The 11,984-nt window shown below is 37.8% G+C and overlaps 2 protein-coding genes across 2 annotated transcripts in view; one reads left to right on the top strand and one right to left on the bottom strand.

Annotated features, from left to right (window-relative positions):
- The window catches only part of LOC141441791 (uncharacterized), a gene marked incomplete in the record, with an annotated part of 381,840 nt that extends 370,353 nt beyond the window's left edge, over positions 1-11,487 (top strand). Inside the window, 8 exon segments of the mRNA XM_074106655.1 lie at positions 5,978-6,189; positions 6,686-6,840; positions 6,995-7,101; positions 7,287-7,449; positions 7,756-7,824; positions 8,379-8,738; positions 9,463-9,555; positions 9,812-11,487. Of these exon segments, the coding sequence (XP_073962756.1) occupies positions 5,978-6,189; positions 6,686-6,840; positions 6,995-7,101; positions 7,287-7,449; positions 7,756-7,824; positions 8,379-8,738; positions 9,463-9,555; positions 9,812-9,992 (1,340 nt within the window).
- wls (Wnt ligand secretion mediator) lies at positions 1,567-4,316 on the bottom strand. Its single transcript, XM_074106652.1, has one exon. The coding sequence runs from the start codon at positions 3,781-3,783 to the stop codon at positions 2,146-2,148; it is 1,638 nt and encodes a 545-aa protein (XP_073962753.1). The 5' UTR covers positions 3,784-4,316; the 3' UTR covers positions 1,567-2,145.
- Positions 11,488-11,984: the final 497 nt, after the last annotated feature.

Below are 11,984 nucleotides of genomic sequence, written 5' to 3' on the forward strand. Positions count from 1 at the left end.
ATGAAATTTGGTATGTACCTAGGGGTTTTCGGGGATGAAAAGTCGATTTAGCTTAGTCTTGTCTCTGGGAAAACGCTTGTTATCGAGTTTTAGCCCGAGCGACGCTCGGTCGTCCAGGTACTTTATATTAGTAGTAGATTTTCGTAGCACAAGAAAAACGGAGATTGAAACGCTTCAGATCCTCATCCGAATATCAGACAGTTCCCGAGAATTTCGTCGGCTAACTAACCTTTACACATTATTCCCAATAGGAATAAAAAAATTAAATTCAGCGCGAAATATTCGTTAGATGTATATTCTTAGTGATGAAATGAATGATTTAAATATGAATCTACAATCTTCCATATCGACGGTGAAGTACCAATACCTCCTAACTGATAAATCTCGAACATTCAACTTAGGAGGTTAGGTTACGGGTGCTAAGGTCCTCAATTGCATGTCAACTTCACCGCCGATAGGCGACTGACTTTAGCAGCAGACCACAAATGGCTTTATATTAATATTAAATTAACGTTTAAAAAAAGATTTGTAAATGTCATCCTCTAATCTAATCCCGCTAAGACAAGTTTAGTTAAAAAAAAAAACAATAATTAACTTGAATTAGCTTATTTTAATTAATTAACATAATCCCATAGCCCATATGCCGCCACGAAAATCACGAGCCATTTTATTGTGTACATCAAGTTAACCCTTAAATTGTCAAAATTTAAAGAAGTCCATGGTTCAAAACTCGTCGTTACCTTGTTGTAACAAAAAAAATACAAAAAGGTAGGCTTGAATCATGTCCATTCTGGTGCACATTGTCAATTTAAGGAGAACTGATATGATGAATATATTTAATGATGAAATTAATAATTTTGTTTCGAGTTTCGCAGTATACAAAGGTATATTTATTAAAAACTCAGGTATAATTTTTTGTACATTTCCTGGGCCATCATGTTCATTTGATTTTTTAATTTATTTAGCTCAATCAAATATTCAGATGAATGTGGAAGTCCAAGAAGTGTTCAGTTCTAACTTTTTTTTACTCTTACATATTTTTGAGAAAAAAATTGGTATATGGCTTTTATCAAATGTAACTGTTCATATTATCTTGATGTTATGAATGTCTTCTTCAAGATGACTGTTTTGTTCTGTCCACTAAAGATGCCATATTACAATTTTAGTTAATAATATGTATATTTTTAAATTGCAAGGTTTGTTAGATTTTAAATACTTTGATTAGTTAAGTTTTTATTTATTTTAAATAAGTATGTTAGATATTTTTAAAAGAGTTCTCACTGTACCATCCAACCAGCCTTGCAATGAAGTTTTGTAACTTAGACATTCCTATTTTGGCCTGTAAAAGTTACAATGTATTACTATGCTGACTTAACTTTTTGGGAAGTCAGTTATTTATGGTGATATTCAAAGTGTCAATCCCAATAATCGGGAAAAAATATATTGAATTTGTGTTTAACCCCCTAACAAGGGACACTAATACGTATTTGTGAAATCTAACAGTAGGTTGTGGGCTAATATTTTCAGTGAAAATATTCGCCCGATTCGCCGAAATAACAGAATAACTACAATAATTATTGTTTAATTGTTTAACTTCTAACCGCTTACAAAATCGGAGTTACGATTACGACTACACATTAAATACTACAGACTTAAATACTTCTAAAAGTTAGCAAATACATAAAGAAATGCTTATAATACTGTTACATGGCTTACAATAAGTTATTTTAGAAAAGTTAAATTTAAAAAACTATCACAGAAAAATGTATGTAACAACAAATTGAAGCAGATGTTAGATTATTTTTGGAAGCATGGAGCGAATCAAGGTCGCAAAACCTGTTTGGTTGAAACAAGTCAATTTAGACCGGACGTGACTTTAGCAAATGACTCATTAAAACATTAGAACCTAACCAAAAATTTTTTTACAAAAGTATCAAATTACAAAAGTATAAAAAAATCGGACATCGCAAGAGATTCTTAATGCTAAATATGGCATTAAAACATTGTACCACAAACTATTTCATGCAAGAAAACACACTTATGGCAAGATAAGTTTCTAAATATGGCCTACTTCCCACTAAATGTTTGAGTACAAAATTTGTTCTGTAAATACTGTTTGAGAAAATAGATAAGTAATACAAAGCTCTAGTCAATGTTCGACTTTCTTATGAATGAGGTTAGCGAAGATATTTCACTACTTGCTCCCTCATTCGGCAAACGGCTAAACTCAATCTCTTCGCTCAAGTTCTGGGTGTCTGAAGTGTTCTCGGTGGCTGGCCAACGCTTGTGACTCGGAGCATATAATACGAGTAACGAAAATATGTAGATGTTCCACATTCCGTAGACACCAGTAAAGAATGCCGAAGTGTATTCCAGTTCAATATCCTCATCCCATTTCCACTGCCCTTCAGCAACTTGTCCCAATATAAACCCAATCACAGTTAGCGCTGCGCAAAGCAATGTAGCCAACATCAAGAACTGAAAACGGTAGATAATGCCCTCGTAATGCAAACGCCTGACTGAGCTCATGGTGGGGAGGGATTGGCGTTTCTGTGATATGTTCACGAACACCTGCCAAATCATGTAGCATAGGAACAAGAAGTATAACCCTGTGGATATGCCAGCCAGTATAATAAAGGTCAAAGCAAGATTTGTCCCCAAATCTGTGACCCAGATGGAATAAAACGGGTTTCTCAGCTGTACTCCTCTCTCGCACATGTCAAAGATGAATAAAGACATACATCCCATCGCAACAGCACTCAAGTGACGCCAGTATTGTTTGAGGGAGCTTTGCGATGATGTGTCCTGTATCAGCATGTGCTCACCAGCAAACACCAACCAGAAAGAGAACAGCATAGCATAGAACAGTCCCTGTCTTATGTCTCCTAACAACAACATGAATGGCAAGTCAAAATGTAGAGTCAAGTACTCAAGAGGCATATTCAAAATGCACAACGATATTCCTAAGCTCAGTAGCATCTTTTCCAACAGTACAGGTTTTCTTTGCAATATATGCACCCTCCTCCAAAACCAAATGATAATAGCAATGATGCATGGGAAAAATACAGTCTTCAGCGACACCCAAACTTTAGTGAAGCCTCCATTTTGGTTGATGATTGTGAGCCACATGTCTTGCACTTGGCCAATGTTTGCATTCATCTCTGGAGTGTCAACTGGTAGCCTGATATTCAACAAATAAAAGTCGTGGAACAGAGACCCTAGTTCAAACAATGGCAGGGCAGTACAGTTGTACAAATACTCTGGAGATTTCACAGAAATATCGCAATCCAAATGCCGCGTTTCAACAGATTTCGTGTACAATTTCCATTCGTCCTCCGGATCCCCTTTGTTTCGGTACGCGAGGCGCGCGTCGATTGTCAGCAGGCTCCGCGGCTTCAAGTCCCTATCTGGGTGGTATCGAATATCAACCTGCATCACACCTATCAAGTTTTGTTGCCAACGAGAAAAGTCTAGAATCCTGTTCTCGCGCGGCATCGGCATTTGAAATGCGAACACGATGTCGTTCTCCGTGTAATCTTGATCGAACCCTGTCAGTGTTATCTTCATGCAAGCGCCTTTGCCCCGATTGTAGAACCATTTCGTAGTGTCGTTTTTAACCTTTAAGGTATCCTTACACGTTGTTCCGAGGATGTTTTGCGCGTTGGCAGGCAGGGGTGCGACCAAACCACCGATCAAGAAACATGTTAATTGGCACAGCAATAGAAACGTAACTAAAACGGCTAGTTTTCGACCACTCAGGTTTTCTATAATTGTCCCTGTCATATTGTGAGCAGGAAAACCGCGAAACACATTAAATAAAACACTGAGTCACACTAAAATCGACCGGCAGTGAAATCCATTGTTCGTGTGGTGTGGTGTATTTACGAGCGGCAGACCGACCGAAGCTTTGCGTTTGACATGCGCAGTGTGCGGTGATACCAGCCTAAAAATAACCATCGTTAAGCGTTAAACTGCTAAAAAACAACTTCAGTTAATTAGTGATTTTAAAAAAAAAATCAAAGTAAGAAAAAAGTCTATCAAATATTAAAAAGGAAAAACAACGAATAAGAAATCATTTTCAAATCAGTAAAATTAAACATTCATATCCATTACCATCGTTAAGCACTTAGCAGCGTAAGCTAGTACCACAAATTGTAACTGCTAAACAAAACATGGAAAGAGTCCGCAATAAACATTGTTGTTGACTTGCTACTAATTTACTAATGCGTTCTCGCTTTCACCTTTCCAATTCCCCTGGTCCTTAAAAATTATACATTTTTTTATATTATTTTTGTATTGCGTTGGAAATCCTTTCGAAATCCCTTACATGAGTAGTGTCATTAGTGCTACCGCTGCCTGATCCGAGTAAGCCGGAGCAGCATGAAGCTTGTTGCCCGCTGGGTAAGAAACACGGCCTGCTTTCGGAGCCTTCTTTTAATAACTTACACTATATAGCTGCTTACAAAAGTCACCTTAAAGATGAAGGTTCCATTGCAGGACGTTGGTCGTTGTTAACGCTTTGATGTTATTTTGGATTTAAATTAATTTCGCGTGTAATTTAGCCGTATTTTGTAAATTATCGATGTTTTCCACTTTTTTGCTTTTTAGTAGTTAAATAATATATTTTTTAACTATCATTAACTGTGTCGAATGCTTTTGTAATCATGAGTCAGTCTTTCATAATATTTTATCGATGCTTAGTGGTATTGATGTACAATAATAATAAATTGCTTAGATTCACTAATAGCATGTTATGGTCTTTATTTGCGTAAGGATATTTTATATTATTTGAATAAGTAGTAAACGTGTATATAAAACAAGTGCAAGACAATTTACACATGTACTTATACGCGAAATGTACATATGACACAGAATTATGCACAACATTTTCATTTCGGTCTAATGCGTAAAAAATTGCTGATTCATTAAATATTGAAAAAAGTTTTATCTTGCTCTTGATTTATATGTGATGCATAACTTGGTGAGAGAAATAACTAATGGTATTTTGAAATTCCTGTCCCTAACTGCACACAATTAAATTATCTTTTTTTATGATTATGTTTGTTTTGTTTGACATGTTCTGATTTTTGTTGTTTTTTTTTTCCTCACTTCCATTGCACGCTGTCCTGTTTTCTTAACACTGTTTGGTGTTATTTTTCACCCGTCCTTTAACCGAACGGTTTTCTTTGAACCTTGTCCTCTCCCTTCCTTTGTGATCCCGCGCACCGGATGCCGCATGCAGCCAAGGGACGTACGAACATCGAACTGCGGGAACAATTCATTCTGGCTGACGGAGTCTCGCAGAGCATGGCCGCGTTCCGACCGCGTACGCCTCGCTCTAACACAAACACCCCTCCGTCCACCGGACCTATCACCAAGGTAAGTAGCTAGATGCAGCTACTGTTACAATTCATTCTTATTTCCAACAGGATATAATTTTAGTTTTAATTTCGCACACATACTACATACGCACAGTAGTTACTGGAGGGAGCAATCGGTTTGGGAATTTTCAACTTTTTGCTTTTTTTGCTGCACCTTGCACACGGATCCTCGCATCCGTTTGCAAGGGGCGCCTCAGAGTGCCGCATGTGTTGAGCTCGTAGCGTTTGGTCGTATTGCATTAGTGTGATCAAGCTATGCATTGAAGCACAGGCTCGTGTAGTGTTTGGTGTTGTTTGTTAGCATATCATTGGATCCACTGCATTGGAGAGGTGGCACGTCAGCGCATTTGGATGTTATGGTAATGTATCTCGCTCCCCTCCCGCTCGTTCCCATCACACCCGCATATCGTGAAATCGCGCGTCGTCAACTAAGCGTGTGGACTAATCGTAACAATGTTTCTAAATACGTCGTAAGCGTAAGCGAACGCTACTCTTAGAAGTGATTGGCACTATGAAGGAATTAATAGTTTTCTGATGTAACGGGACGTTCTTTCCCTTCGTAATGTTTTGTCCCGGTTTTGCATTGGTGCGTTTAGCCGAGGAGTTTTTGGAGCAGCTGAAGCCGATATTTGAGGCTTTAAGGCAGCGGGAAGAGCTCCCGTGCTCGTATCCGCTGCACGTCGGTTCCACGCATGGCACAAAGCAGGCCTTCATATACGGCCACTCAAGATCACAGGGCTCCACGACGCCGGGCGCGCACCACTATACGCATCACCACGGATACCAGCCCTCTCCAGGATACCACTGGGTAATATATAGGCCACGCGCTGCCGCCGCGGTTGACATGCACCATTGAAATCGTTCAGTTTTGCAGCTCTTTATTTTCTTGTTTATGTCTATTGTGTAAGTCCATTGTCAATGTTTAATAGTAATGATTGGCGACCTCCATTGTGAAAACCATTTTAGCTTAGCAATTAGCATGGTCATGAAACGAGTAGGTAATTCTGTTTTACTTTTGCAATCCAATTGTAAATACAATCTGGGTTAATAAAATGTAAATAATAAAAATTAAAAATTGATAAATAATAGAAATACAAAATAAATTTACCATTCGAATCGTATAATTAGTTTGCCAAGTTGTATTTACAAGTGTTTTTGAAACTTTAAATTAAACATTACTAGATTCATTAAAATATCCAAAAAAAACAAATGAAAATTAAACTTACTACTTATTCAATTATTTTTAAACTACGAAGGATTAGGAATATGTACAACAACGACGTCATATTTTTTTGCACGTGTAGGTGCGCGAGCGCACGGTGCGCTCAGTCCCGATGTCTGGAGGCGTAGCGGGACGTGCGTCACGCTCCTCTCTCAGCGCCGGGACGCCAGACTCGCTCAGCGACAACGAAGCTGCCAGCGGGCTCGGGGCGAGGTATAGGAAGCCCAGTGCGCCTAGGTAAGAAAACCCAATGTGTCTATCGATAATTTCAATAATAATCAAAGAATATCCTTTTTTTTACAATTGTCATTAGACCAAACGAGTTGGATAGTTTTTGCTCTCCGGCACACTTGCTAGATTGTTATTTTTTTTTACAAAATATTTTTTTTAGATCTACTTTAACTCCGGGAGGATCACGACCGGGCTCCAGACCAGGCTCGAGGACAGGTTCCAAGCCTCCTTCAAGACATGGATCTAACCTCTCCTTAGACAGCACAGGTTTGTAAGACTACCTCTGAAGCCCCGATTTTTCTCAAGTTTATTTTCCTATTTCAAATTAATTTCGATTTGACATTGATAGCACTATAGGAATTTGCGCCATGCCAATTCAATCAATAATAATATTTATTTATTTATTTCTTCAGACGTCAAAGATCCATATTATTATGGTAATCTATTTTCAGATGACGTGTTAACACCATCGCGTATTCCAATGCGTAAGGTGACAACCACGAGGACGTCGACAGCGCGTGCGGCCGCTAACGCTGCTAAGCTCGGCGTTGCCACGCCGAACGGCGGCTCCCGACCGCGCACTCCCACTGGCTTCCTCACGCCAGCTAGCGGAAGGTATGTGAAAATATACACAGGCAGGAACTACTTCCTTGGCTGTAGATCACTTCGTGATATTTCAAGTGATAATAAATAATAAGTGTATTACGAGTACGTGACATTTGGACTTATTTTAAAAGATACCTACAGTTGAAATTATATGTGTAACGTCACTGGACTTGACTTGAAAAGCGTTGTCATCTACATCCATGCGTTAATGATAAAAATCGAATCTAACTATGAGTAGAAGATGATACGATTAGATCTTATTGGAACTGATTTGATATAGCGATATTAAATTGGTGGTGTAATACACACGGACAGGTACCCTAGCGGAGCGATGTACCGCACGTCCAGTATACCTACACTGTCGCCGGTCCCGGCGCTCGTGAGGTACAAGCAGCGATTGAGAGTTTATTCACGTTTTACGGACGGACGTAACAGGATCCAAGAGATATTTGCTCTTATTCCTTTTAAATTTTTCAAAAAGACTAACATATGAAGAAGTTCAAGATTTATTGTAGACTAAAAGAACGAAACTTTTGAATCTAGTTACGTTCGTTGCAATTGTCTTGGGTATTCACGATTTGGAAGCACGTCGCTTGAAAGGGATTAGGAATTCAGTAGTGGAGCAGAATGCAGTGGAATTGAATTTTGGACAGCACAATGTATTTTGTCATGTCACATAAGCTATTGTCAATTTTCAAAATTTCCGGGTGATGGGATGTTGTCTGTATGTTTCATATTTGCATCAAGACTGGGTGTAGTGGAAAAGGAAATTCCTTTTGAGCAGGCGGCATGCCAGTATTTAGTAAAATATTAACACTGCTTTATCACGTTTTTATGTAACTAACAATGATTTAGGTAGTTGATGATTAAGAATATAATTAAATTACTTTTTTTCCCTCCACACGCATCCGATTCTCAAAATGGATCCGAAATAACAGCTCAATACATTCCCAGCCATCATCAATGGCTTCCGAACATCCCAAATCCGTATCTCACACTCATCCTGCATTCCAAACCCAGGGGTCAACGAAGATCCCAGTGTACGTGGGAAACCGCTCACAGAGAACCCCTTCCGTTGAGAGGCAATTAAAAACCTCACGGAAAATCCAATCTAGGGAGACTTCCCAGGAACCTAGTCCCACATCCCAAGACCCTTCGAGAAAATCCGAGCAAAGAAGTCCAGAAGATGACTCCTCGTTGTTCAGCATATCAGGAATGACGAGCGACAATGAATATGAGAGTAATATAAGCGAGTCGAGCGGCGACGCCTCTAAGCCGACCCAGCGCGACGTTAAAGGGTACAAGCTTGTAGAATGCTAGCTTTGTTTTTGGCCCGATAATTTTAATTCATGCTCGTTGAGTGTTTAAACTTAAAATTTCGTCGTCATTGTCATTATTGTTATATTCTTTCACTATCGAATCAAAGCAGCTTGAAATGTCATCTCACTTTTCTCATTACAATCACAACCCTTGGGTCGTCCTCTATGTGGCTTGAAACCTCATTTAGTCATCACTCCCTCATGGTCAATATGTATTGTATATGGCACATTTATTTAACCCATGAACCATAAATCATAATCGCTTTCAAACTAACAGCAAATCTGCCTTGACTTGTCTGCGACCCAAACGCTTTCCGGCCAGCTTACACCATTAAAGAAATAGCTGCTGTTTCATGTTCGACTCTAATACAACAGCATCTGTTTTTCTGTTCATAACCATAATTTATGAAACTTTTATGTATGGTATATGTAATTGTCTTTATGTCATTTGTTAATGCATATGCTCTACATCCTCTAACGTTCTTAAAGGCACGTACTTAATATTTTGATGAACTCCAAGATATTTCTTCATTAATAGAAACAAACAGTCCAATACCACAATTCTCTAATTTAATGATAACAATAAAAAAAACTTCCAACCATCTCCTGTTTTGCACAGTGTGGCATATGCATTAACACTATATACTATCTTATCTTCTATCTGTGACTAATCATCTTGTCCGTTCACGCGCTAACCTCATAGGAGCGGGTCGTTTGCGTCGACCGACGGCCACACGCCAGGCCGCAGCCGCATCCCCGTGCTTAAGGACCACCATACTAACAGTAATACGAATAGGTAACGCCTCTTTCTCATTGTGTGATCTTTTTGTTTCTTTTGTAGTGTCGTCTTATTTATTTGTGAATTTAAGTATTAGGATATAATTTAGATTTAGAACTTACAAATCACGTAGGCGTTAGAATAGACGTAGTACGCTAAGTAGTTCTTTTCGGTTTTGGTTTTGTTTCGAAATTGTTTTTATTTTGTTTGTAGCACTGTTGCATGATGTGATTTGGAACTGAGGGTAGTTGTTATTTTTTTTATAATGTAACAGGCAAAGGACGCCATCCGGGAGTACGACGCCAGTGCGGCCGGGGCAGCAGACTGCGACCTCGCGGCTGCTGCGGAAGCCTTCGGACGCGTCCGACAGTGGAGCACCTGCCACGCCGAGCTCCCGTCGAGGCACCCCAGCCTCGTCTCGCACCACAGAGAAACGCGAACCGTTCAGACTCTAGACGACTTAAGGACGATTTAACTAATTTAAAGTAGTAAAATTACACGATTTCGAAATCTTGTCTTCCGAAGATACATTTTTCTAAATAGTGCAAGTTTGCTAATCCTAGTTACCTATGTGATGAAAGTCGCTTTGACTAGTGATATTACGTATTCACAATTTTCCTTTGCAAATTTGTGATCAATGTTTAGGCCAAAATATTATGTACGTTAATTTCATCTACATATTACGAAAACCTACTATTTAAGTCAGTGCGACTGTCATAAGCATAGAGATTGTTATAATGAATACTAACCAAGAATTAACCGATTCGCGAATTAAGCAAAGCTTAATCATAAAAAACGAATTTGCGAATGTGGCTTTTTAGTTAAGTGAAAGTTATAGATGGTAGTAGTAAAACGTAAAGTCTGCACTTGTTGCCTTGTATACTTATTTTTTTCTACAATCTGTGCAGTTTTGTGCACATTGGATTACTTTATTTATTTTGTGCTGTCAGTATTTTTCAGTTTTACCTTGCTACTTCTAAGCAAGATTATTAGATTATTTCTGTATTGTTGTGAATATCCCCCTTTCTCCTATTTATTGTCAACGTTGCCATATGTTAGTGTATGTTTTGTATGTAAAATACGTATTACGGTCTGTCTATTGAGACTGGAAGGAAAAGTGTGATTTTGTAAAGTTTTTGTAATATTTTTTCTTTTAGGGACCATTTTGTAAACGAACTATTGGTAAGTGATAGTTATTTAAAGCTTTAGTTGGTTGGATTCTCGTACGTTGTTACGCCAGACTTCGTGTGTCGATAGACCAGTTTAAAGTTTTGATTAGCTATTAATTAAGGTGATAATAGTCGTCGTGTGATTTATTTTGTATTGCACAATCATGTCTGCATTATTTCATTTTTGATCCTTTTGTGTTCATTTACTTTTTGAATGATTTCATGATTATCATTCGATATGTATGTACATGTTATGTACAAATTATTATATTTATACGGTGATATTGCACAATTTTTGTTATAATGGAATGAAGTGTTATTTGGTTAACAATGAACATATAATGCACACAGCTATCGCCAGAGCGGTGTGTGTTAAATATCTGCTCACGAAAATATTCCAAAACGGACTTTTATGTTTAAGTGATTTAACTAAAGTACACGTTGTCGCAAAAGACATTACTTATAAACGCTAAGAATAACTTTGATGTATAAAAATAACGCTTTAAAATGTAACCTTTCTTCATTTTATAAAAAAAATGTTAACCAACACTCACTTATACTTGTTAATTTTTATCTTAAATCTGACTCTACAATTAAGTCTTTATTATTAGAGTTATAAAACTATTAATCTGGTCATTTTATTTAAATCATTGTTATATTTGTTAAATGTAAAATCAAAGCAACTAAAAAGCTTGCAATATTTTTTGTATAAAATAATGATTCTGAAGAGCTACAGTGTTTAAAATCTCATTTTTGATTTCAAAATATAAAATAATAACAAATAAAATGTGATTTATTATTTATTACTGCCTACCTTTTTTTTACAATGCTACGTGAATGAAACAAAGAAAGCTAATAGATTTGCTAAGAGTCATCAAAAGTCTTGTTTTACTGTAGTCATCATCAACTCACGACCCGCGGGCTACTCAGAAAAAAAGAACGGTTTTTAGTTCCTACGCCTAAATGGAGAGATTCAGATACACCATTGGGGGGAGGCCTATGTCCAACAGTGGAGGTCCTACGGCTGAGATGATGATGATGATACACCATTGTACCGCTTCACACAATGTTTTATTCACTGAAAAGTTCATGGTAAATTTTATCTATAATTATGACAGATTTTTCTCTATACGGCAAAGTAAGAACGAGAAACAGCAATTTCTTATTTTAAAGTAATTTTGGAAAGTCCTTTCTTCGAGCATTGCTATGACTTTTAAAGAATATGTGTACCAATACGTACTCTGTGCCAATACCAAATATGTCAACTCTGTAGCTCTA

The sequence above is a fragment of the Choristoneura fumiferana genome, chromosome 24 (genome assembly GCF_025370935.1).
Source record: "Choristoneura fumiferana chromosome 24, NRCan_CFum_1, whole genome shotgun sequence".
NCBI lineage: Eukaryota > Metazoa > Arthropoda > Insecta > Lepidoptera > Tortricidae > Choristoneura > Choristoneura fumiferana.

Bases quoted from the DNA above. Each gene is read 5' to 3' on its own strand.
- wls (XM_074106652.1), bottom strand. From the start codon at position 3,783: ATGACAGGGACAATTATAGAAAACCTGAGTGGTCGAAAACTAGCCGTT.